The sequence below is a fragment of the Epinephelus lanceolatus genome, chromosome 3 (genome assembly GCF_041903045.1).
Source record: "Epinephelus lanceolatus isolate andai-2023 chromosome 3, ASM4190304v1, whole genome shotgun sequence".
NCBI classification, from domain to species: Eukaryota; Metazoa; Chordata; class Actinopteri; order Perciformes; family Serranidae; genus Epinephelus; species Epinephelus lanceolatus.
This window is the reverse complement of record NC_135736.1, coordinates 30,718,881-30,743,098: the sequence shown is the minus strand read 5'-3', so window position 1 is coordinate 30,743,098 and position 24,218 is coordinate 30,718,881. Positions and strand designations below refer to the sequence as shown.

The 24,218-nt window shown below is 41.4% G+C and overlaps 1 protein-coding gene across 3 annotated transcripts in view; it reads left to right on the top strand.

The window, feature by feature from the left end:
* tbck (TBC1 domain containing kinase) overlaps positions 1–24,218 on the top strand; it is a 72,244-nt gene that overhangs the window by 31,082 nt on the left and 16,944 nt on the right. For all 3 annotated transcript variants that reach the window (XM_078166255.1, XM_033625388.2, XM_033625387.2), the window contains exons 23-24: positions 4,042–4,214; positions 22,967–23,130. In XM_078166255.1, the coding sequence (XP_078022381.1) occupies positions 4,042–4,214; positions 22,967–23,130 (337 nt within the window). The remainder of the gene's footprint in view (positions 1–4,041; positions 4,215–22,966; positions 23,131–24,218) is intronic.

Genomic DNA, 24,218 nt, shown 5'->3' with positions numbered 1-24,218 from the left:
TTTTCTCAATAAATGTTGTATTTGTTCGGAAAACGTGTTTAGTATAAGACAGTTGTTTTGTCAGTGAACCTTGTGAGTTGTAATGGAGTCGAATTTTGTAACGTTACCTTTGTTAAATGTTGCTGTTGTCCCTGGCTTCATATGAGAAGAGGAAAAAATTGCTGGCCGATAGTTAAGCCAATATGTGTACTTTCGGTTGAAATTGTCACTGTTAAGTCATGTTTAATGTGTGTTTTGGGTGTGTTTTTGAATCAACTAAACTTTACAGCACATCACAGAAGCCCTGCCGCCAACTAGTGTTTTGAAGGTGTAACTGCAGAGTGACACAGTAACAACACTGCACAAGTATAAATGCTCACAATGGCGTAGACGACGTGCATAGGCTTAGGCGTAGGGTCTGCCGCACAAGTTTAAGTCCGCTTGATGCACGGCCGAGTATGCGCATCCATTGACCTCTGCTCAAGCTGAGTGCATACGTACAGCATGCTCAGGGCGCGATAATAGTAGGCGTTAATGTTTTAAATCATAGCGTCTTAGTGAATTGCACGTGTTTGGGAAGTACTGAGCATACGACAAGATAAATGAGACTTAGATTATACTGCATGAGTTGTGTTAGAGTTTGTTAAATGATGCAATACCCGTTAACTTCAATTCATGAAGAATGTTGGCCTTTATAGGTTCCTTGTTGATGAGTAATGTATATATTGATGGTCATTATGCTGGTGAAGTGTTCTTTTAGTGCAGTTTTAAAATGGAATAGAACACCAGCATGCATTATTCCCTTATGTTTTGTCCAAATGTAATTAGTTTTGTACAGTATAGCTGCAGAAAAGATAGATGCACCCCATGGTTTTGTCTGTTATATAATCAAGGGTTGGAACATTTTAATGAAATAGATTTTCTTTATGTATTTCAATGTACTAAATTCTCTCATCTCCCTTATTGTGAGCCCTATCTTCCTTCACACCACAATCCAATTTCACAAAGCCCCCGAGTTGCTCTTAACTAATCATGCTATTCTACTATTTGTGGCAACAAGTCACAGCTCACAATCGACGCCTCTACATAATTACTGAAATGTAATTTTGACTGACTAAAAAGAAAAATTGCTCTTTAACAAAATTGGCTGCCTTGGAATGCCCAGCTGAGCCCAGGGCTTGTTAAAACCACTATCAATCTCCTCTTCCTCATTCCTGCCTCCTTTAGCTGGAGGAGTGATTGCATGCAGCATTCGTCGCCCCAGGGAGGGAAAATGTGTTTCCCTGAAGTGCCTGCAAGGCTGTCGGTGAGGAATCTCAGACCACCAGTGTGTTTTTCACTGGAACGAACCTTGTAACTGAGTCTGTGAGGTCCGAGCCCAGGAGAGCTGACAACCTCCTAACCTTGACGCCGCTGTGGGACACACACAGTGGAGGAAAGATACATCTTTTATATAATTTCACTTGAGCCTGGGCCAGGTGCAGGTCATACCAAGGAGCACTCATTAGGCAGACTTGCTTATTATCCACAAAAAAGGGGAGTAAAGGAGAGAGAGGCTGTCAGTGTGAAAGAGTGTGAAGGAAAGAATTCCTAATTTACCCAAATCCTCGGCTAATCCAGTGAGTCCCTGTTCCCTAATCCTCTCTATTCTCAACACGAGGAGCAGAGGAAGGGTGGATGCTGCTGGAGAGGCATTCAGAGGGAAGAGAAGAAAATTTTGCTTTGCACTAAAAACTTATTTTGGGACAAGTGCTCAGATGAGGGACGGCAGCTAAACGATGGCCCGTTATTATCTTTAAGAGCCGCTGGCTCTGCTCGATGACTACTTAAGATTATTAATGGCAGCAAAATGCCAAGGTCAAGCTGCTCACTCCTGAAACTAAACCTCCCACACTCCATTTACATAATCTTTTATGCTTTATGTCTGATTCCACGGAAAGAGTCACATTTGTATTCATTCATTTTTTATTCTCTCACAGCAGTTTAATAATTCGTGAAAGTAAAATGTTGTCAGAAGTAATTGAGAATTCAGTGATTAGTTGAATACCCTCTGTTCTTAGTTGATTTAGGTTTAAAGTGAAATATCTTGACGGTGATTCAGTGGCCATTAGTCTCGGTACAGATGGTTTTATTGCCCTTAGGATGAAATGCAATTACTTGGGTGATCCTCTGAGTTTTACTCGATTGCCTCCATCAGGTCAAAATGCTTGTTTGTCCAGTATTTTGGTTTTTGGCAAACAACTGCAGAACAAATGACAAATAATCAAACATTATATCTGCTAACCTCTCAATGCTATCATTGTCATTGTGAGCATGTTAGTATACTAACTAAGTAGAAACAGCTGCTGTCAATGCCAGTGCTGCTAATATCTGCATTTCCTTGGCTCCAAACTGGTCCAGCCACAGGGTCCATATTTCATATATAAGTCCTTAGGTCAGGGTCCACACAGTTTAATACATTCGCAATGGATCCGAGATCCACTCTTGGACCGCAACCCACCAGTTAGGAATAGGGCTGCTACGATTAGTGTACTCATCGGTGACTAATCGGCGGCAGTAGCTCAGTCCATAGGGACTTGGGTTGGGAACCGGAGGGTCGCCTGTTCAAGTCGCCTGTTCAAGTCCCCGTCCGGACCAAAAATATGGCGTGTGGACTGGTGGCTGGAGAGGTGCCAGTTCACCTCCTGGGCACTGCCAAGGTGCCCCTGAGCAAGGCACCGAACCCCCCAACCGCTCAGGGCAGCCCACTCTGACATCTCTCCACTTAGTGCATTCCAGTCAAACTGGAAGTTAAAGTCACCCTGGTCGCTAATTGGATTCTTCCAATAAATTTTTGATTATTGCAGAAAATAAGTAACCTGGAAATCCAGATGTCCCGCCCCTAGGAAATTCAAATTTGCACTGCACAGGAATCTGGCCCCGACGAGCAGAGCCCGCTGAATCGCCTATCGCACCAATCAGATCAGTCTATCTGACAGAGGCGGGCGTAACATGATGACGACAGTGCTGCGCCGTAGGAGTCGAAAAGTAAACAGCCAAGATGGCAGCTGCCAAAGGACCGCGTCCATTCAATTTAGCTTTGGAAGAAACACTAAGCCCACTACACCTATCCTTTTCCTTGAGAGAGGAACAGAAGACTGCCCTAGAAGCCTTTGTTTCAAGGAAGGACGTTTTTGTTGTTTTGCTGACGGGATACGGCAACAGCATAATATATCAGTTAGCCCCACTGGTCAGCAAACAAATGGGGCTGAGTGCAATGAATACGTCTCCTTGTTTTTTGCTCTGATTGGCAATCGTGCTATCCAGTTGCGTGCGGCAGCATTTGAAATGCCTCAGTTGGTGCCGCCCCTTGGGTAGGAAGGGTGTATCGGTGAGGGCCAGAGTCAAAATCTTTCTAGATTTGAGTCTGGATTTCCAGGCTAGAAAAAAGCCCTGTGACAAACAAAAGTTTGTGATACTTACATGTTTTGTTCAGCACCATCTTCACAAATGAACACCACTTTTATGATTTTTGAAGCAGAAATGCAAGAAGTAAAAAACTAACGTCAGGTTATAAACACTATACACCACTGTTGAACAACTTTGGTGTAGCCACCACAACAAGGCTGTATGGTGTGATGACACTCTGCAGTCTCATTTAGCCACTTGTCAGAAACAGCCTTTCTTAAGACACACAAACGTTTCAGTACTAATGGGTGGAGTGTTTACTGATGTATTTTATGTCACAGAGAAAACATGAACATGACCTCGTTTTTAGCATTTAACCAAAACCCATTAAAAAATCCCAATGATTTTAAGATGAGAGAACCGGAAGTGCAAAAAATGCAAACTCATTCGCATGATTTAGGTCTCCTTCCTGCAGCACTCTGAGGATCTATGTTTGCTAGTTCAGCTGGGCATACTTAAAGATGTGCAAGTTTGTTGTTGTCTATTTAAGAGCAAGTCATGAAAAAAAAGGTGTTAAAAGGCCAACTCTGTTCACAGCTTTCCTAACAGGCTTTCCAACTCCAAGGCTGGCAAATTACATTTCATGTTTTTCTATCTGTCCTTTTTGCTGCACAGAAATTGACATTGAGCGCTGTGTTCGTGAATCCATCAACCTCTTCTGCTGGACTCCAAAGAGCGCTACATACCGGCAACATGCTCAGCCGCCAAAAGCCGCTGGCGATAATGGCTTCAGTAAAACAACAACATACTACTCGTCTGACTACCAGGACATGCCAAAGACAGACCTGGTGAGTTTTACTTGTAACACACACGCAGTCACACACATAAACTGAAGTGAACTCTGACTGATTTTTCTATTTTAAGTCAGTGACTGCTGAGATTAGCCCACAGTGACCAAGGAGGAAGTCTTAGCTTTGTTCCTGGTTCCTGAGGTGATGAGCCGCCTTTTGAAACACAAACTGTTCAAGGCCTCAACGTGACACAGTGACACAAAACAGGTTTCAGTGAAAGTATACTGTATAGAGACTCATTGAGACAGGAATTTTTGTCAAGCACTTTAATTCACCATAACATGTATGTCTTCTGCTATCCTGCAGGAAACTCTGTCTAACAAGTGTCAAAAACTCTCTACATTTCAGCTTGATAACATTAAAGGATTACATTTTTGGTAATTTCAGAGGTATTATCTTGGTAATACTGTGGTTTAATTTCTTTAATGGAATACTAATAATGGGAGAAAACATCTTAAGGTGATAATGGGGCAGAAAATAAACAATCTGCTGAAGATGCAATGCTTTATTGGGTGATATTGTCTCAGTAACAATTGGGCAAAACCAGTGTAAAATCTTGTTGTGTTTGAGGTGATGCAATCACAGAGCAACAGTATGTAATATTAAGGTGAGGGATGAAAAAGAATATGTAAGTGGGGTAAAAGCAGGCTAATGTGCTTGTTAATTTGAGGGTACTGTTTACTTTAATATTCTAAAAGTAAAAATAGACATCACCACCAGTAGAATGTTTAAATCACCATCGGTAATTACCACAAAATGATGCTGAAGTCCTATTCTAATTCTGTTGTAAGGTAATGCTGTCCAACTCTGTTTTCAAAAGCAGTGATCAGTGATTTTAAATATGAATATATGATATTATATCAGCCTATAATGGGTCTGTAATGTGACTTTTGATGTCCATTCAGTGAAAAATGTCCGGCATGTATTGCTCATTTGCATAGCCGCTATAGGCGGCCAGAGAAAAATTAAAGGCTGCAGGATCTTTTTCACATTTCCACGTAGGCAACTTGCTTGAGTTTCTTGAAGATGTTCCGCCTCTCATCCAAGAGGCTTCTTCAGTTCTAACGGACTAGTGCAGAGTTGCAGGCTTTAAACTCTGTCTGGGTGTGAACCCTTACAGAGCCCTTGAGGTCACATATGAGCTCTGAGTTTGACAGTCGTTAAGGTCACATGTGAGTCGTTGACCCACCCAGCAGTCACGTGTGTCATTAGGGTTAGATCGGTCCAGGTGTGAGTGGGTGTTAAGTCGCCTGGGGAGGGATCCCAAGACTGCATTGTAGGTGGGTGATAAGTGGTTTCGTAGGCCACCTCCTCTGTTTAGCAATGGTCGTTCCAGTTTGACGTGGAGGGCTTCTTTCATGCCTCTTTCAAACCATCTGAAAATGTCTCCTTTAGATGTTAATGGACAGCTGAGTCTTCACCTGACGAGCTGGCTCTGCTGTGTTGTGCCGTGCGCTTGTGGAGTGGTTGTTCGCTTTCACCACTGTAAAGATCACTTAAGATTACCATGACCTGCATGACTGACAATCTCCACCAACATCTTTCCCACGTCTTCTTCAGTGCCACCTATACAGACTGGTACTAAACAGACTTGATATGTTATTTTGCCGCTGTATAAAAGATTTATTAAATGTGTGTCATTAGCAGCTGATTTTGAGTCAATTTTACTCGTGAGATATTTGTCAACTTTCACACTTTCCTTTCCTGTGAAATAATTCCCAAATCGGAATGCTTCAGACTGTTGCCATCCATTTTGTTCCTGCTCTGACATTATAAATTCCTACCACTTATGCCCTCTTTCTGATTTGCACAAAGAGTGACTCACTGCTCACTACCCAACACCTGTTCTTTTCACCAATCAACAACTAATTGCAGAGCAGAGCAGTTACTCTCTTCGACCTGTTAAGCTGTATTGATTTTTCATGTTGGAATGAGTTCCTCAGGAATTAAACATTATAGTTTTGCTCGCTACAGTACATGGCAACCTCAGCCTTTAATTCCCAAAGTGGCCAAATATTGATTTGTTTTAAAATGCATTCTCTTTACAAATACAAACACAACTCAAAATGTCTTGGCATAAATAAAGCAAAAGTTTATTTATATGGCACTTTTTAAAATACTATTACAAATGCTTTGCAATAAATGAAATGCATCGCAGTTAATTAGATTTATTTGGGAGATGCTTTTGTCCATATTAGCAAGTGTAAAATGCTGCCAACATTTAAAAGGAATACTTACACCGCAAAAACATTTGTTAAATAATTAGTCTTGCCGTGTTGAATTCATGAAGAAAGGTTTGTTTTTCTTCCGTACCTGGTGATGAAATGAAATGAGTTTGGGAGGCAGTCAGCATACAGCAATGTAAATGAGATTTACTGAAAGAGTTGTGTGAGAGTTTGCAAATGGATGGTTTGATATAGTTTTGCTGTTGTTGAATCGCTCCCTAATCAGTCGATAAATCAAAATGGTTGCCGTTTTCTGTGGAGGCATGGGAGAAAAACATTTTCTTCACAAATTCAAGGTAACACGGCATGACTAATTAATACACACATGGTCATTTTGTAGTGAGGTACCCCTTTAATGGCTACCATTCAGATATATGTGCAATTAAAAATAAACAAACCAGAATAAAAGGTGTTCACACTTAATTCTGAGTGTTTGTTGATGTGATGCTGTCTTTCACAAAGGCTTTTTGTCTTTGTTTAGTTTTTGTGGTGCAGCCCTGTTTGCCTTTCACACCTGAATGCATCGTGTCCAGAAAGCTCACAAACACTCTTGTCAGTCCCTATCTGTTGTGTGCCCAAGTGATTGCTGTAATCTTTCTCATTCAGCCGAAGCTGAATGAGAAATGGTTGGGTGGTGGCATTGATCCATGGCCGCATCTATCTACACCCCACCTCTTCCTCAGAAAACATTCAGGCAGGAGTGCACTTTGTTGAAATGTCACTCTCGTCACTGGACTGATCACAGACACACACACATACAGTACACACACAACATCACAGTATTACTGCAGAGAAGGAAGTCCAGAAATTAGAAATCTGAATGTTGATCTGGACATTTTTTGCTCATTATTCATTATTACACATGTCAGGGATTAAATTTGAAAATTTGAAGACTGCTGACTCTATGAAATTCCTCTCAGGCATTTTACTTTGGCAGTTAAAGCTTTGTAAAGTTTGTATAGTAAGTCTAGCGATGCAAGAGTAAAGAGGAAGACTGTGGCATCACCAAATAAAGCTTTATGGGAAGCCAAATCAACATGTAGCCTCCTGCCCCTCTAAGAAAAATCAGAAAATGGCTGCCCATGTACACACCACAATCACGATAACTTTTTCTGTCTTAAAGGGCTCACTATCTTCACTCCAGATCAAAATGTGCCATGTGAACAAACACTTCTGCTCAAAAAATTGAAGGGAACACTTAATGGTCACCGTATAACACAATGTCAGTCAACTTCAGGGTTATCAATCTGTCCATTTAGGAAACAGAAGTGATTGTGAATCAGTTGCTTTGGAGCAAATGAAAGTGACAGCAGGTGCAATGGAGAGGCAAAAGCAAGACAACCCCCAAAAAGGGAATGGTTTTACATGTGGTGTCCACAGACAGTTGCCCTCTCCTTATCCTTCCTGACTGATTCTTCTCCAGTTTTGTGTTCTGCTAGTGTCCTTGTCACTGCTGGTAGCATGAGGCGGTACCTGCAGCCTAATCAGGTTACACAGGTAGTCCAGCTCCTCCAGGATGGCACATCCATATGTGTGGTTGCAAGAAGGTGTGCTGTGTCTCCCAGCACAGTCTCAAGAGCACGGAGGAGACACCAGGATACCGGCCATTACATGAGGAGAGCTGGACAGGGCCGTAGAAGGGCATCAAACCCAACAGTAGGACTGGTATCTGCTCCTTTGTGTGAGGAGGAACAGGAGGAGCACTGTCAGAGCCCTACAAAATGGCCTCCAGCAGGCTACTAGTGTGCATGTTTCTGACCGAACTGTCAGAAACAGACTCCATGAGGGTCCAACGTCCTCTAGTGGGACCTGTGTTCACAGCCCAGCACTGTGCAGCTCAGAATTGGCAGGTCCACCATTGACGCCTCATTCTCTTCACAGATGAGAGCAGGTTCACACTGAGCACATGTGACAGGCATGAAAGAGTCTGGAGACGTCCTAGTGAACGTTATGCTGCCTGCAACATCATCCATATGACCGGTTTGGCGGTGGGTCAGTGATGGTCTGGGGAGGTATATCCTTGGGCCCTGGGTTCCTCCTGGTGCAGGACAATGCCTGGCCTCATGTGGCCAGAGTGTGTAATCAGTTCCTGAAAGACGAAGGCATTGATGCCATTTAGATTTTTTACGTTTATTTTAGGTGTGATTTTAAATCCAGCCCTCAGTGTGCTGATGATTTTGGTTTCCATTGAGTGTTGTTACGTCATTTTGTTCTCAACAAATTATACAATGTACATCAGTAAAGATTTATTACTATAGCAGTTTTTCTGACACTCGCTACTGCCTGTCTTTGAACAGGTGATGTTTTAGTTTCGGTGCCACACGGCTCAGTAACTCCAGTAATGACATCTTCTGATAAAACTTTTGCTTCACTACAAAACTGCTGTGAACCAGTTACTGTTTGTTGCCATGTGTTAAATGTAGGTCCATCTTCAAAAGTTTGCTCATTGAGTGCATGTCGACAGGACACCTTATTCAGACATGCTGGAATGATCTAAGACAGTGTTTCTGTGCTTAGATGTGGTGAAGGCACAGTGCCATGCAGAGAGGGAATTTTGTACTAAAATGCCTGCGACTTTGAAAGATATTCACTTTATGTGACTAACTCAAACTGCCGGAGCCTCGTGTTGGCTTTAGCTAAAATTTGTAATTTATTTTTGCACAGAACAAGGACTGTGGATTAGGTCCTCCATCACTGTAAGAAGGGGTCTCCTCAGGGCCAGTATGAACAAGAGGAATGATTACAGCAAGTATAACTTGTAATTATGGGCACCTGACTGTTGTTTTAAGACAGACTTGAAAAATGTAAACCTATCCTTAAGGCTAAAATTTTATGGAGAAGAGTGAATAAAACACTGTTACTGTAGACATGTAGAGTTACAGTCATACAGTCAATTCTGACATTTTCTTTGATTCTCCACGATGTCTTGTCTCCCAAAAATCTTGTAAAAAGTAGTGTGGCTGATACCGCATTGATGCATATGCTGTGTTACATGCTTGCCCATTGCCCCTCTCTCTGATAAGACAGCAGGAGGCTCTGTCAGCAGTTTCTTTCCCTCGTATTGAACAGAAATCCATCTCACTGGACAGCTGCTGTCCACTCAGCTTGATCTGAGTGAGTGAATTAGAGAAAACAGGCTCTCCTTTTCCTTTCTCTCAGCCACTAATAAGATCATCTGAACATAGCCAAACAAATACAAAATGCCCTACACTTGTACCATTAATTAGATCGACTCTGTTTCAGCAGTCTTTGACATGAATTTAGTTTGTCTCCAGTTAGTTGATCGAGTTAGGTGGGCTCCCTCTTTCTTAAACAGCTTATAGATAATGGAGTTTGCATGCAGATTTATGCCAACTTGATGCGCAAGATGGTTTGTTACAGAGACCCATCTGAGATGATGTCACTGGAAACTGGAGAGGAGCAGACACTTTCAAAAAATACTTGGCAGGTGATTGTATGCTAATGTCAGCTAGCTTGCTATGAAGTATGATGTTGTTGGAACGTTTTACATTTTCTTATGTTCCATGCCTGTCTCCTGACTCACTGCCAGTCAGGCAGCATGTCTAATGTGAGGAAGTTTGTATTTGTCATGGCTGCTAACAAGCAACAATCATTGTCTCCCACACATTTTCCTTTGCTATTGGTTGAGGCTCAAAGTTCACCAAAGTTGAACTCCACATGATGCAAAGATGTGAACTTGCTTGCCATCTGAAGTGAATGTTTTATTCACTCCTCTGCTCACATTGGACTGAAGTGAATGCAATTTTAATTTTGCTCATTAGTGACCATACCTTCACTTAGGTAATCTCATGATCCCATATTTCTCCCAAGATCTCATGATATCGTGAGAATCCAGCTGCTATGCAAGGTAAGATTTGTGCATGACTCCTACTAGCAAGTGAGTGACACTCCCCTGTGGCAGCCCTGAGCCGCTTTTTAGCCAACGATTTCTGCAAACAGCTAAATGTATTCCCATGTGCAAAAGCTGTCCATCTCAACACTGAACACACATGATAAATATGTGTATTTCCTAGCTGTGCATTGAAAGTGTGTTGTTAGTAACAGCTTGAAAGTCATGCTTCACATACGTAGCTTTGAGGGAATAAAAATAAATCAAATGTGGTACAGTGCACGGGAGACTAGTGCTGTTCCCTATAGATGAGCAGATGTTTATCTCACTGTCAGCCAACAGCTGGCGGAGCTCGTATTTCAGTGATTGAGCGAATGGATGTCAATGAGCACACGCGCTCTCTGATTCCAGTTCATTTAGTTTTTGTGCACCTCGAGTACCCATGAACATGTTAAACTGTGAGAGAATGGAGCATTTCCAATTAGATAGGGTAGTGTCTAAGAGATTTGTTATGAATGGTTAAAACTGGCATATTAAGTCTTTACTTGCTAAAACACAATAACATAAATACCTCTATAATATACTGTGGAATCTAATTCAAAACCTCTGCAATAAGTTGTCGCATTTTGAAGCTTATTATATGCAGTTTTGTTGATATGACATGTTTCAACCATTACAAACATTTCTCAGTATTAAACAAATGTAAATGCAAATGGCCGTAGGGTTGAATGAACACCACTCTGACACAATCTCAACAGAAACTGAGCCAGAAGCTTTTCAAATATAGTATATATTTAAGGGTTTTCGTAAAGTTGTGGATTGCATTACATTACTGTGTCCACCCTGTTTTACTTCCAATGATAAAAGCTTAATCACATGTAAAGTGTAAAACATATCCCAGTGATGCATTTTGCAAGTAAAGCTAATGCTGCTCTTCAGTATTTCAGCTAGAGTACAATACATGTTCACTTTGAAAGGTTTTCAGTGACCTTACAATTTTATTATTCTTTTATGAATAACCGACAAAAGTTATTAAAAAAAAAAAAAAAGTGGAGTCATAATCTTGCATCCAAGTGTTTCGGTCATCAAATGTGAGTGCAGAGAAAGTTGCTTATGCAACACTAAAGTGGCAATGTTTTTCAGCTACTGTACCTCAGTTGTCAAAATACACATCTGGACTCAAGTTCTGTCCTTTGTCAGCAAAAATGGCGATGTGTTTTTATTAGTGGAAGCTGCTTTTTATCATCATTCACATTAGAGCAATATTGGTAACTGCTGTGTGGCCAGAATTCAAACAGGAAGTATATGAAAAGTTGGAAGGATTCTTTGCTTTCAAATCCTCTATGTTGAAAGTGGTGCGTGTGTTTATGTGTATGTGAAGTCACTGTGAGGCGTATTTGTTGTCAGCATTTTTCTCAGATCATGGCCTCAATTATGCCCTTCTTCTATTTGTCTGACTGCAGACTTGGCAGATAAAGTGTGCTTTTGCTTTAGAAGTAATGCTCAAACACCACAGACTGTGCTGTTTGATATGTAAAAAATCTCAGCGCAGTTAAGATCTCACAATATAAAGGCACTTTAAATGAGTCATTGACCTTGTCATCAAGCTTCATCCAAGCTGTATGACACCGTTGTTCCGAGTTCAGTACGTGAAGTGATTGGGTTTCTTTTGGCAACTGTGGACCATGAGCATTTGTGCATAGATGCACACACACAAACACAAACCACTGCAGAGGATTTGTGTCTGCTTATCAGCGGCTCCAGTTTAGCCTCATCACTGTCAGGCCAGTGAAATGCGAAAGTGTCATTAAGCCATTTTCAGCTGGCACACACTGCTCGTCATGACATTTAAGTCACCACACAGTGCTCCGTCAGCCCCAGGCAATGACAGGCTACATATTTTTTCTATTTCTGTCAGTATATTTATGTGTATGGATACATTTATGTGCATGTGTAGAAAGAGAGAGACATTATTTGGTGCTACTGAAGTAGATCTAAGGTGTTGCTGATCAGCACACTGAAAATGTGCTTATATACTGTATGAGCTCAGACAAGCAACTAAGACTGTAACACTAGAGATGTCCAAAGTCCTTATCCACTTTCATTCAGAGACGGTCACAAACAATACAACCATGTAGGGAACAGCAGTCCACAGTTTAGCAGTTAATTCAGTCAGGACCACTTTAGTCAAAGAAAACCATTTACAGTATTATATTTGCTGGTATGGCTCTGTTCTGGGGCCTCTCTGCCTTTCCTAAGCCTACGTGGAAAGCCAAAGGCGGAGAGATCACACCTCTCCGCCCTTCCACACGCCTACGTGGAAAGCCTTAATGGGGAGAGAGCACACCTCTCCGCCCTTCCGCGTCCCCACGTGGAAATTCTAAGGCAGGGAGAGCAGCAGCAAAGACCCCCCTGGGAACAGAACAGAGCCAGCATCAGTGAAAATAGAAATGACATTGATTAGTCAGACACAACATGAACAGGAGCAGCTGGTTTGGAGGCGGCTTGCAGAGGAAGCAGCAACAGCAGGCAGGCCAACGCAGTTTAAAATAGGGCGCCCTGAATGAGATTCACCAGTTGGTTGCATTGAAAGGAATCATGTGATCTATCAGCTGGCTCCCTTCCATCAATCAGCTGCTCCATCAGCTGATGCAGCTGTGATATGGGATGAGCTTGACATCGTGTCCTGCCTGAACTAACGCGATGCTCAATTTGTGTCAAACCCAAAGCAGGCCAGATCATTGTGTTACAAGATATTTTGCACAGGATTAGGACTCTGGACGTCTGAGGAGAACTGCAGCACCCACTTAATGATACAGCTAATTGCACCAGTTTGCTTCCATCCAATCTCAGAACCCACCATCTATCACCTTACAATGACAGAGCCTCTAGGGGCAATGGACAACATTTCGGGCTGATCTAGTGGTGCCAGTAGATATCCAGGCCAAGACTTCCTTTTTCATGCGCCAGTCATTTCGGCTAATCTCTCTAAACAAAACCTTTAAAGCTAACTCATCTTCAGATGATAGCTGATGGGTTCCAAGACATGCATTTCAGCCAATGCGTTCCGCCTCTCCTTACCACCTGTTAAACTGCCATTCAGATGTGATTGGTCAATACTACTTGGACTAAAAACAGAAACCAGAACACTTCTGATAACAAAATCTTGTCCTGTCGTCTACAGGTTGTGCATACATCTGTTTGTAGACATTAGCTCCCATCCAACTAGCCCGTAGGTCTTTTAAGGCCTTAAAATGCCGGGGACATAACAAATAAAGACACGAAAATGAGGAATACTCACCTTTGAATTTTTCTCTTCAAAACTATTCATACTGGCAGTGATGCAAATTTGCCAACAGTTGCAACAGGTCTGCCATTGTCATGATGTTGTAACGTGATGTATGTTTCACAAAATGTGATTGGGTCATGCCTTTTTTGTGGCGCAAAAGTTCAGAGAAATCGGCCTTGTTCTAAAGGAAGGTAGTTTCAAATTCAAATTCAAAAAAAGGGAATTGATGTGCGAATCAGTTGCATAAAAGAAAAATGCCTTTATCATGATTAGTCAGGTGATGAAGGATTGTTACCCATTTATCAATTATTTTTTATTGACGTGTACAGAAGAGATTAGCATCAGTAAGTTGCCACAACACCTGCTCATTTGTGGTCTTCTGTTAAGTGTATACTCGAGCTTGAAAGGCCTTTTTTATAACTCTAGTAATCTTTTAAAAGCATTCCTTAAAGGCAGTCTGATTGACCCACTTGCTATTTTCAACACTTGTTTATTTGGAGTTTATTGAGAACAAATGAAGGAAAAATGCGCACAAGTCCCAAGGGCCATTGAACAGTAGACTGGAGTAAGCTTTTATTTATAACATTTAAATACCTGTTCTTGCTGTGTCCTCTTTTCCCTCTTGGGTTTGCTCAGTAGCTTTAGTAATTCCTGACAAGTAGTTTATATTGACCAGCATCTCAAAATCTAGCACGCTACTGATTTATGCACACACACAGATAAAAACAGCTACATGCACCACTGCTTGAGTGATTAAATGGTATGTGATAGTCAAGTCAGGACTGCCTCTAATCGTTGCTCATCACAGCAAAAAGCCCTGCCAGCTCAGGAGGTTAAGACCCAGCTGAATAAACACATGCTGTATTTGGTCCAAAGCCAAAACATTGTTTCTAAGTCGATGGAGAGATTAGTGCGACTGTGTTCCCTTCTTGTTGAAGTATTAATGACTGAGTCCAAGTTTCATTGAAAAGTGGTAAGTTAAAGCTGGTATGCTTAATGTTTTAGTAGATACCATTTGTGGAACATATTGGTCTCAATGGGGGCATTTTACATAACACAAAAACAGGCCTATTTACCCTGTGTAGATACTTTGCTATTCAGAAATTTCCATTAGCTCGTCAGTTTGTTCCGGCAGCTTCTCACCAGAGTCCTCAGCTCTGTCGCATCGACATAAAGAAAAAGAGTCACCTGCTGTCCAGGATTTAGCCAAGTTGGGTATAACAAATGATATTACAGTTCCTGGTACTGTATAGGGGTGGCTGTGGCTCAGAGGTAGAGCAGGTCGTCCACCAATCGGAAAATCAGAGGTTCGATCTTCATGTCAAAGTGAGCAAGATACTGAACCCCAAATTGCTTCGATGGCAGTTTCGTCAGTGTGTGTGTGTTAATAACTGAGTAGCAGCCACCAGAGTATGAATATGTGAGTGAAAGAGTGGATGTGACTCATGGTGTAAAAAGTGCTTTGAGTAGTTGGAAGACTAAAAAAAGCACTATACAAGTGCATGTCCATTTTACCATAATATCCCCATGGAAACTGATGTGGCACGGATTAATTTTCCAACACCTGTACAATGGCTAGCAAGATGCTAGTTCAGCTAGTGCCCATTCTGCTTCATTTTTCCTTGAAGTTTACATTTAAAAACCTCAACCTGGCTAGCTAGCAGACGTAGCAGGAGGAGAGTTTACAAACTGGTGATTTGATTTCCTCATCCCAATGGGTGACTCGCAGCCACACACCCCCTCCGTCCAAAGCAGACCACAAAAAGCACCACCAAGACATGCAAAATAGACACAAGAGCATAAATTTAGCGCAAATTTAGTGTTGACAGAGTTGACAGAGACGCGACTGGAAGCATCCGTGCCTATGCCATTAATGACTTAAATTGGTGGTTCCCAACTGGTCCAGCCAAGGGGTCCAATTGATGTGCGAATCAGTTGCATAAAAGAAAAATGCCTTTATCATGATTAGTCAGGTGATGAAGGATTGTTACCCATTTATCAATTATTTTTTATTGACGTGTACAGAAGAGATTAGCATCAGTAAGTTGCCACAACACCTGCTCATTTGTGGTCTTCTGTTAAGTGTATACTCGAGCTTGAAAGGCCTTTTTTATAACTCTAGTAATCTTTTAAAAGCATTCCTTAAAGGCAGTCTGATTGACCCACTTGCTATTTTCAACACTTGTTTATTTGGAGTTTATTGAGAACAAATGAAGGAAAAATGCGCACAAGTCCCAAGGGCCATTGAACAGTAGACTGGAGTAAGCTTTTATTTATAACATTTAAATACCTGTTCTTGCTGTGTCCTCTTTTCCCTCTTGGGTTTGCTCAGTAGCTTTAGTAATTCCTGACAAGTAGTTTATATTGACCAGCATCTCAAAATCTAGCACGCTACTGATTTATGCACACACACAGATAAAAACAGCTACATGCACCACTGCTTGAGTGATTAAATGGTATGTGATAGTCAAGTCAGGACTGCCTCTAATCGTTGCTCATCACAGCAAAAAGCCCTGCCAGCTCAGGAGGTTAAGACCCAGCTGAATAAACACATGCTGTATTTGGTCCAAAGCCAAAACATTGTTTCTAATTCGATGGAGAGATTAGTGCGACTGTGTTCTCTTCTTGTTGAAGTATTAATGACTGAGTCCAAGTTTCATTGAAAAGTGGTAAGTTAAAGCTGGTATGCTTAATGTTTTAGTAGATACCATTTGTGGAACATATTGGTCTCAATGGGGGCATTTTACATAACACAAAAACAGGCCTATTTACCCTGTGTAGATACTTTGCTATTCAGAAATTTCCATTAGCTCGTCAGTTTGTTCCGGCAGCTTCTCACCAGAGTCCTCAGCTCTGTCGCATCGACATAAAGAAAAAGAGTCACCTGCTGTCCAGGATTTAGCCAAGTTGGGTATAACAAATGATATTACAGTTCCTGGTACTGTATAGGGGTGGCTGTGGCTCAGAGGTAGAGCAGGTCGTCCACCAATCGGAAAATCAGAGGTTCGATCTTCATGTCAAAGTGAGCAAGATACTGAACCCCAAATTGCTTCGATGGCAGTTTCGTCAGTGTGTGTGTGTTAATAACTGAGTAGCAGCCACCAGAGTATGAATATGTGAGTGAAAGAGTGGATGTGACTCATGGTGTAAAAAGTGCTTTGAGTAGTTGGAAGACTAAAAAAAGCACTATACAAGTGCATGTCCATTTTACCATAATATCCCCATGGAAACTGATGTGGCACGGATTAATTTTCCAACACCTGTACAATGGCTAGCAAGATGCTAGTTCAGCTAGTGCCCATTCTGCTTCATTTTTCCTTGAAGTTTACATTTAAAAACCTCAACCTGGCTAGCTAGCAGACGTAGCAGGAGGAGAGTTTACAAACTGGTGATTTGATTTCCTCATCCCAATGGGTGACTCGCAGCCACACACCCCCTCCGTCCAAAGCAGACCACAAAAAGCACCACCAAGACATGCAAAATAGACACAAGAGCATAAATTTAGCGCAAATTTAGTGTTGACAGAGTTGACAGAGACGCGACTGGAAGCATCCGTGCCTATGCCATTAATGACTTAAATTGGTGGTTCCCAACTGGTCCAGCCAAGGGGTCCAGATTTCTCCTTTGTCATTAGTTCAAGGTTCACACAGCTTAGTATATTCTGCAGAATACTTGTATTTGACCATGTCATCGAGCTAGTTTGCTGTCTCTGTCAAGTAGCTGTCAATTAGTCACTCACTCTACAGCTGGAAACGGCACTTCAAAATAAAAGCTCTGTGCCAGAAATTCATTTTACTTTTAGAAAAGTGTGATTTTTTACAAACTTGACACGTTTGCGAGTCACTTGCGGTCCGTTCAGAATGGACCTGGGACCCACTTTTGACCGCGACCCACCAGTTGGGAACCACTGACTTAAATGTTATCATACAGTGGTCTTCTCTCAGCCTTCCTTGCAAATGGAGCTTTCTCTACAATGTAGACCAATCATGTTTTTTTTTTTTTAAACTTTTGGCTCATATGTTCCTCAGATTTCACTTTTTTAAGACAAGGGGCATCTGACTTCTCAATTTGTTTATTTGGATCTGTAGCCCTTTTTAGATAGGAGTTGTGCAAATTTGCAGGAAAGCCCAATCAGTCTTTTTTCAGCATTGGCAGTATAAAAACAAAATGGGGGAGCGCAGCAAAATGCCGCCTACCTACTTTTGTTTTTACAGAATGTGCCTTTTTTGGGGCAATGGGGGGCGTGAGCAAGTAACAAAACGTGTAGCTCAGCGTGTGAACAGTGAACTAACAGTGACGTGGGAGGGAAGCCGTGGCTGGTCAGTCCTTTGGCGATTGTCTCGTAAGTCTGCCTGTTCTTTACTGTCCCTGTCATCTGACAGTTAATGGCCTCTTTGTTTGCGAGGACAAGGAGGGCACGCAATTCTTTGTCTCCCCAGTTGCTTATGTTTACAGTGTCTGTCAGGTTTGCGTTTCCCTCTTGCTACTAGCTGCTCCCTAATTCCTGCTATCAGCTGTTTCCTGTTTATCCACCACCAGTGAGTCGCACGTGCGGCATCATCAACAGGTCCTCCCACAAGTCTTCAACAGCCCCTCCCATGGCGGAAGGCCGCCTCGGTCTTTTTAAACTAAAAGGGTTCTGCCAATATACCGGCGAGGCGGAAAATTGGGCACCTCGGATCGACTCCCCAATCCGGCTCTGTGTGTCTAAATGCTCGCAGCTTGCCTGCAAAACAGCCCAATATTCGCCGAAAATCTGGCGGTGTAAAAGGGGCTTTTGATTCAGTGAAAAAAAACAACACCTCCCTTTGCTGTTTCTTTAACCTTACTTGAAATGTTTGTGCTATGTAAAGCAGTGAATTTGTTTAAAAAAGATGCCAAGAGCCCAACAGAGAGCACACCTCTTCAGTTAAGCTCTTGCATTAAAGTGAGAGGTGTATCAAATGTCAAGAGTGATTACTGTGTAAATGACAGCAATCAATTACTTCAGGGTTGTTTTCATTTGAAGCTTGTCTACACAGGCAGGTTTCACTGAGCAGGTGTGTTCAGTCACACCCTGATTTGCTCTCAAATTGAGCTTACTGTATTCCCTCTATTGCATTGCCTCGCACGGTAATGCATTCACTGATCCTGAATAAGTTGCCTTCTATTGGCCCTGGACAAGCTTTTAGACATGCTTCCCTGATTTTAACACTGTCACCATGTATTATTATTATGATTCCAGTTAGGTGGTTTGTTGTTGCCATCAGAGTCAGGACCGGTCAGTGTCACATCAACACCTAGTTGCATTGATCTCTGCAGGGCTGAAATGTGAGATTGAAATGTTCCCCTTGAGATGTGAGTCCTGTAATAAATGCTACATATTTGCTACATATGTTCTCACTGACTTTGTTAATATGCACAAAATATTCTGGTTTTTTTTTGGTCTTAATTCTGAAAAAGACAATATTCCTAAGATGTTTACCTTGCTGATAAAAATAAATGTTTCACTAATATTCCTGGATACATGCAGCCATGTATACTGAGATTAACGAGCAACGTGTTGTTTATCATGTCAAAATATGGAAAAATGGAACGGCTGGAGCTACGTGTACCATTTTGCTTCTTAGTGTCAAAACGGGATTTTTTTTTTTTAAGTTTTTGACAGATGTTGGAATTGTTTGTGCAGCACAGCTTCCCTCTTACATTCCTTCAACCAGCCTCGGAAAAAGGTTGGTGTTGCAATATTTTTGCGTTTCCAAAAACCTGTTGATTTCCAAGTCTTTCCTAATGTTTCAAAGTAGGTGTGTTTCTCCTTCTGACTGGAAATGGGAGCTTTTCGTTTGGACATTCATCTCTACCCCAGCCTTGCAAACTGTTGGCTAGTTAGTTTATGTACACCGTATCCATGACAACACAGAGCTGACTGTAAACAGGCAAGAGGTCTTGGGTCTTAAACTATGGTTAATGGACTGCATTGCCTTTCCAGTCTTTCGTCCACTTACTATTCTTTAACACTACATGTCACATTCACACATTCACACACACTGGTGGCCAAGGCTACGACACATGGTGCCACCTGCTACTCAGTAACCATTCACACACTCTCACAAACCAATGGAACAGCCAATGGGAGGGCCATTGGTGTTCAGTATCTTGCCCAGTGATACTTTGACATGCAAAGTGGAGGTGCCAGGGATTGAACTGCCAGTCTTCTGATAAGTGGATGACTTGTTCTACCTCTGAGCCACAGCCACCCAAAAAAACCCAATTGAAACACATATTCCGAATGCGCTGTATACATGCCCAAACAGTGCTCCTAGAACCTGGGTGATACCAGCATATCCCATGTCTTAATGGCAAAAGGCTACATTTGGAGTAAGCCCTAATTTGGAATATTCAAACAAAATATGTTGTTGACATGATCGTATCAAATTCAGAATAGGCTGTTGTCATATTCTGGAGTATTAGTATGCATGTAAACGTAGTCCTCGTGACACAGATATGTTGACTCAACCCTATGGTAATTTTGTGTCTGTAGTTTGTAGTAGTGTTGTGTTGGATTGCATCATATTCTGTTTTTCTTGCTGTTTTTCTTACTGGGGATGGGTTATAGCAGGTAATCACATCTAAAATCCAGCCACGTCCACTAACATTTTAGAACATTAAAACATTTTAATGAAGTGAAAGCGTCACTTTTCAGGGAAATGAAGAAAAAGCACTATTTCTAACAGCAATGCGGTGTACCGTATTTAATGAGTGTGGGTATTGTTTCGGCCCTCATCTACTAACTAAATGAGCCATGGTGAGGCAAGATGCATTCCGGCCTGGGTGGCTTATTATCTCTGATAAACAGTTTTCTTGTGGAAACCTTGATATTGTAATGTGTTTCTAACATTAGAAGCAGAAACACCTTTCAATAAAATGCTGTTCAATATTCGAGCAAAACAAATTATCAGAACGTACCATAGTACTGATTTAAAACACAAACACAGTTTAAGTGCTCAATGAAGAACATTGTGTGTGTATGGTAGTATTTATTGCAAAACTGTTATTGCATCAAATAGGCACAGATGTTTCAAGTTTTCTGTTCCTTCTTATACATTTACATTTACTTTACTTACCAACTTAAAGTTGAAAGAGGTGAGCGCCTCTCTCTTTGCAACAAACCAAGGCGTGGGTCATGGTAGTAAGACATGAATATGTAGATCATACCTTTGCTTGTGCTCTCATGTTACCAAGAATAGATATTGCCAACCTCTCTGTTGAAAATTCAAGAGAGCAGAATAAAGTTATTTCATAAAAACAATGAGCCACTATTCAAATTTCTTTCTTTTGCCATTCTGACTCTGTGTTGATGCAGCAGAGTGAGGATGCACCCTTTAGATATAGCCATACAAATTATTACTATATAGAGAATGGAGAGTGGGATTATTGAAGTAAGCAGGCTATGAATATTTATTACAAGCAGAAACAAAAACCCAGTTGTTCAAGAAAATATAAAAGAGGAGATGTAACAGCGTTATAGGACTGGGTACCTGTACTTGATTCCTTAAAGGTATTTACCACAATAACCTAATACCAAGTGATATAGAAACTTCAGTAACACTTTACTTGAAGGTATCTACATAAGAGTGACATGACACTGTCATAAGAGTGATCAACATTATATACATGTCATAAACGTTTATGACTGCTGTCAATAAGTGTCACTGGTTTTTGTAATGACAAGTTGACATTGTTTGGGTTGTCTTGATTATGACAACTTGACATTAATCAAAGTGACATTACCAGAAGTTGTCTTTGTCATGACAAGTTGACATTACATTTGTTTGGGATGTCCTTATAATGACAACTTGACATTAACCAGGATGACATTACCTGAAGATGTCTTTATTTCAATGTCAAGTTGTCATTATAAGGATATACCAAACAAATTTAATGTCAACTTGTCATGACAAAGACAACTTCTGGTAATGTCACTTTGATTAATGTCATGTTGTTATAATCAAGACAACCCAAACAATGTCAAGTTGTCATCACAAAAACTGAATGACACTTAATGACAGCAGTCATAAACATTTATGCCATGTATATAATGTTTATGACAAGTCCATGACAGTGTCGTCATAGTTATGACAGTGTCATGTCACCCTTATGTAGATACCTTCAAGTAAAGTGTTACCAAAACTTCTCTGGTCAGACGACACCTGCATTTGATGCTTCCTTTACCCAGATCTAGAAAAAAAACAGTGTGTATGTTTTTTTTCTTGCAGCCAATCACTGCAAGCATTGAATTTAATGCAGCTTGTGATTAGCCCACTACCGCAGCAGCTATCATTTGCAGTGGTGTGGTGAAGTTGAGCATGGTTTACTTGACAGAGCTGGCAGTTCAGCATGGTAAGATGCCAACAGAATATTGGCTACAACACACCTGTGGCATCTGGTAGCATTTTAGGCAGCTGAATGCTTCCATTCACTTGATGGGTATTAAATGAAGTAGAAAAAATAGGTATCAAATTAAGGGTACTGGTATTGGTACTATCGTAATTTTTTTTCGGCCCTACAGCTTATCATGTTTTCTTGTCAGGCTGGTTAATAAAACACTGTAATAATACATGGATTTAAAGGGAATAGCTCAGGTGGACAGTGTACAGATTTGTTGTCCAAAAAAAAAGAACATAAGTCTTTAAAATCCTCTCTGGGCTCACAGATGTCACAGACTTCTTCACTGTCGGGTGGATGGATTGTTCAGCTAGCCAATGGAGTCGGCTGCTTTCAAACATTTTATTTCATGGATGACAGAGTTTGGGCACTTAACCTACTCAACATGCAGTTGGCCCGTCTCTGTTCTGTAAATGGCTTTCACACCATGTGCTGAAATTCATAGATAATGCCGTTAGTATTTCTCCCCTTTTTTGATTTGCATATCAATGAGCAGAAGTACCAGACTGCTTAATGACCACTCATTATCACAATACATTTGTTTGTGAGGGTTTTTTTTTGAAGGGACTTGGAAAAAATTGTCAGCATCCTCAGCTTTTTTTTTTTTCATGTTTTATGCTTAAAATGATTTCAGGCCATCTGGGGAACATAGAGGTATTACACTTGCTCATCATTGCAGAGACGAAGGTTCAGTTCCCTGCATCCATACCTCTGGCTCAGTGCTTTTATGAACCTATTTGGCAGCACACGTTGAAACTGGCACAGGGCCATGATGTGGTCACTGCTGTTGGTCGTGTGTGGTGTTTTTACAATTAACAATAATATCCAAATTGACACTATTCTGTCACTATGATTACCTATCCAAATTCCATTATTCAAATTATATTCAGAAATTCTCTGAAAGCAGGCACTACAATTTTCTCCCTCTTCATCTGATCTCCTGTGACTTCCTTTCTTGTAGTCTCGGGAGCCTCTGGCGCTGTGTGACCTGAAAGCAGAAGTCTCCCCGAGGATCTCGGCCGAGGACTTAATTGACCTCTGCGAGCTGTCAGTGGCAGGGCCCACCAAAAGGACCAGAGCTGGCAAGCCCAAAATCGTTGCTGTCGACATCCGCAGTGTGGAGGAGTATCCTTAACATTTCTGTGTAGTGATGAGGTTTACCTGTGAGGCCCTCACCTGTTTCAACAAATATCCCTATTATTTTGCTTAATAACGCTCAGTGTTTACCAGGTGCGCACAGGCTGGAACTTGTTTGAACAACTTTGGGTTGTGTCCATAAAAATCAAAAACAGCAAGTGTTCTGCTGACGTTTGTGTTTGCTTTATTACCAGATCCAGATAAGGTTGTTTTAGGTTGAATTTACTTAAGAAAACCTGCTCCAACTCTAAGCTTTGTGTGACTTAAGCTTTATGTATCTTACTCCTTGTACTTAACAGGGTAGCAGATATCTAAAGATTATTTCCCATGAAAGGAGATTTAACTTGGGGATGAGTTATAATAATTCAAGTCTTTACAGTGGTGGTGACTTCTGATGCCACTGCTTTAAGGGCCATGTTATACTAGAAAAGAAGTGGTTCCTATGACGTGTTGTCCAACCACGTTGGAAATCAAAACTGTTTGGGAGCTGTTCCAATGGATACACCGGAAGGCTGAGTGGAAAGCTGGCTGTCAGGGGGAGAGAGGAGTGAGAGGGAGATGCAATAACCACCCACACTTTCAGACAGTCTCTCCTAGAAGACATTCATAGTGTTTGCGCTGGTTTGTACATGTGAAAAGTGACAGAAATAATTGTATAAGAAATGAAAACAGGGAGCCAGGGAGAGAACTTCAAACCCTGGCTCCTTTCTCACCCCGTAAAGTGGATGTGGATGTTGGATTGTTGCTTTCGGAAAGCTGCCGGACACAGCCCCCCCCCCCATTTCTGACATTGGAAAGTTGTGGAGGGAGGGGGTTTCTGAAGCTGTTGACCATCCATCAAGCACTTCTGAAGAAATATGCTGGCAAACGTACTGAGAGGCAGGACAGGGAAAAGCAAGGGTAGGGTTGTAAATAAAAACTGTGGGAGCTACTGGACGAATTCTTGGACAATACATTTACTTCTTTACAAACACCTTTAAAAAGTTGTTTGTTCATTCCAGTTGTTCAGAAGATAACACAATACACAACTCTGTTTTTGAATTACAGTTACTGAAGTCATTAAGTATGAAACAGAT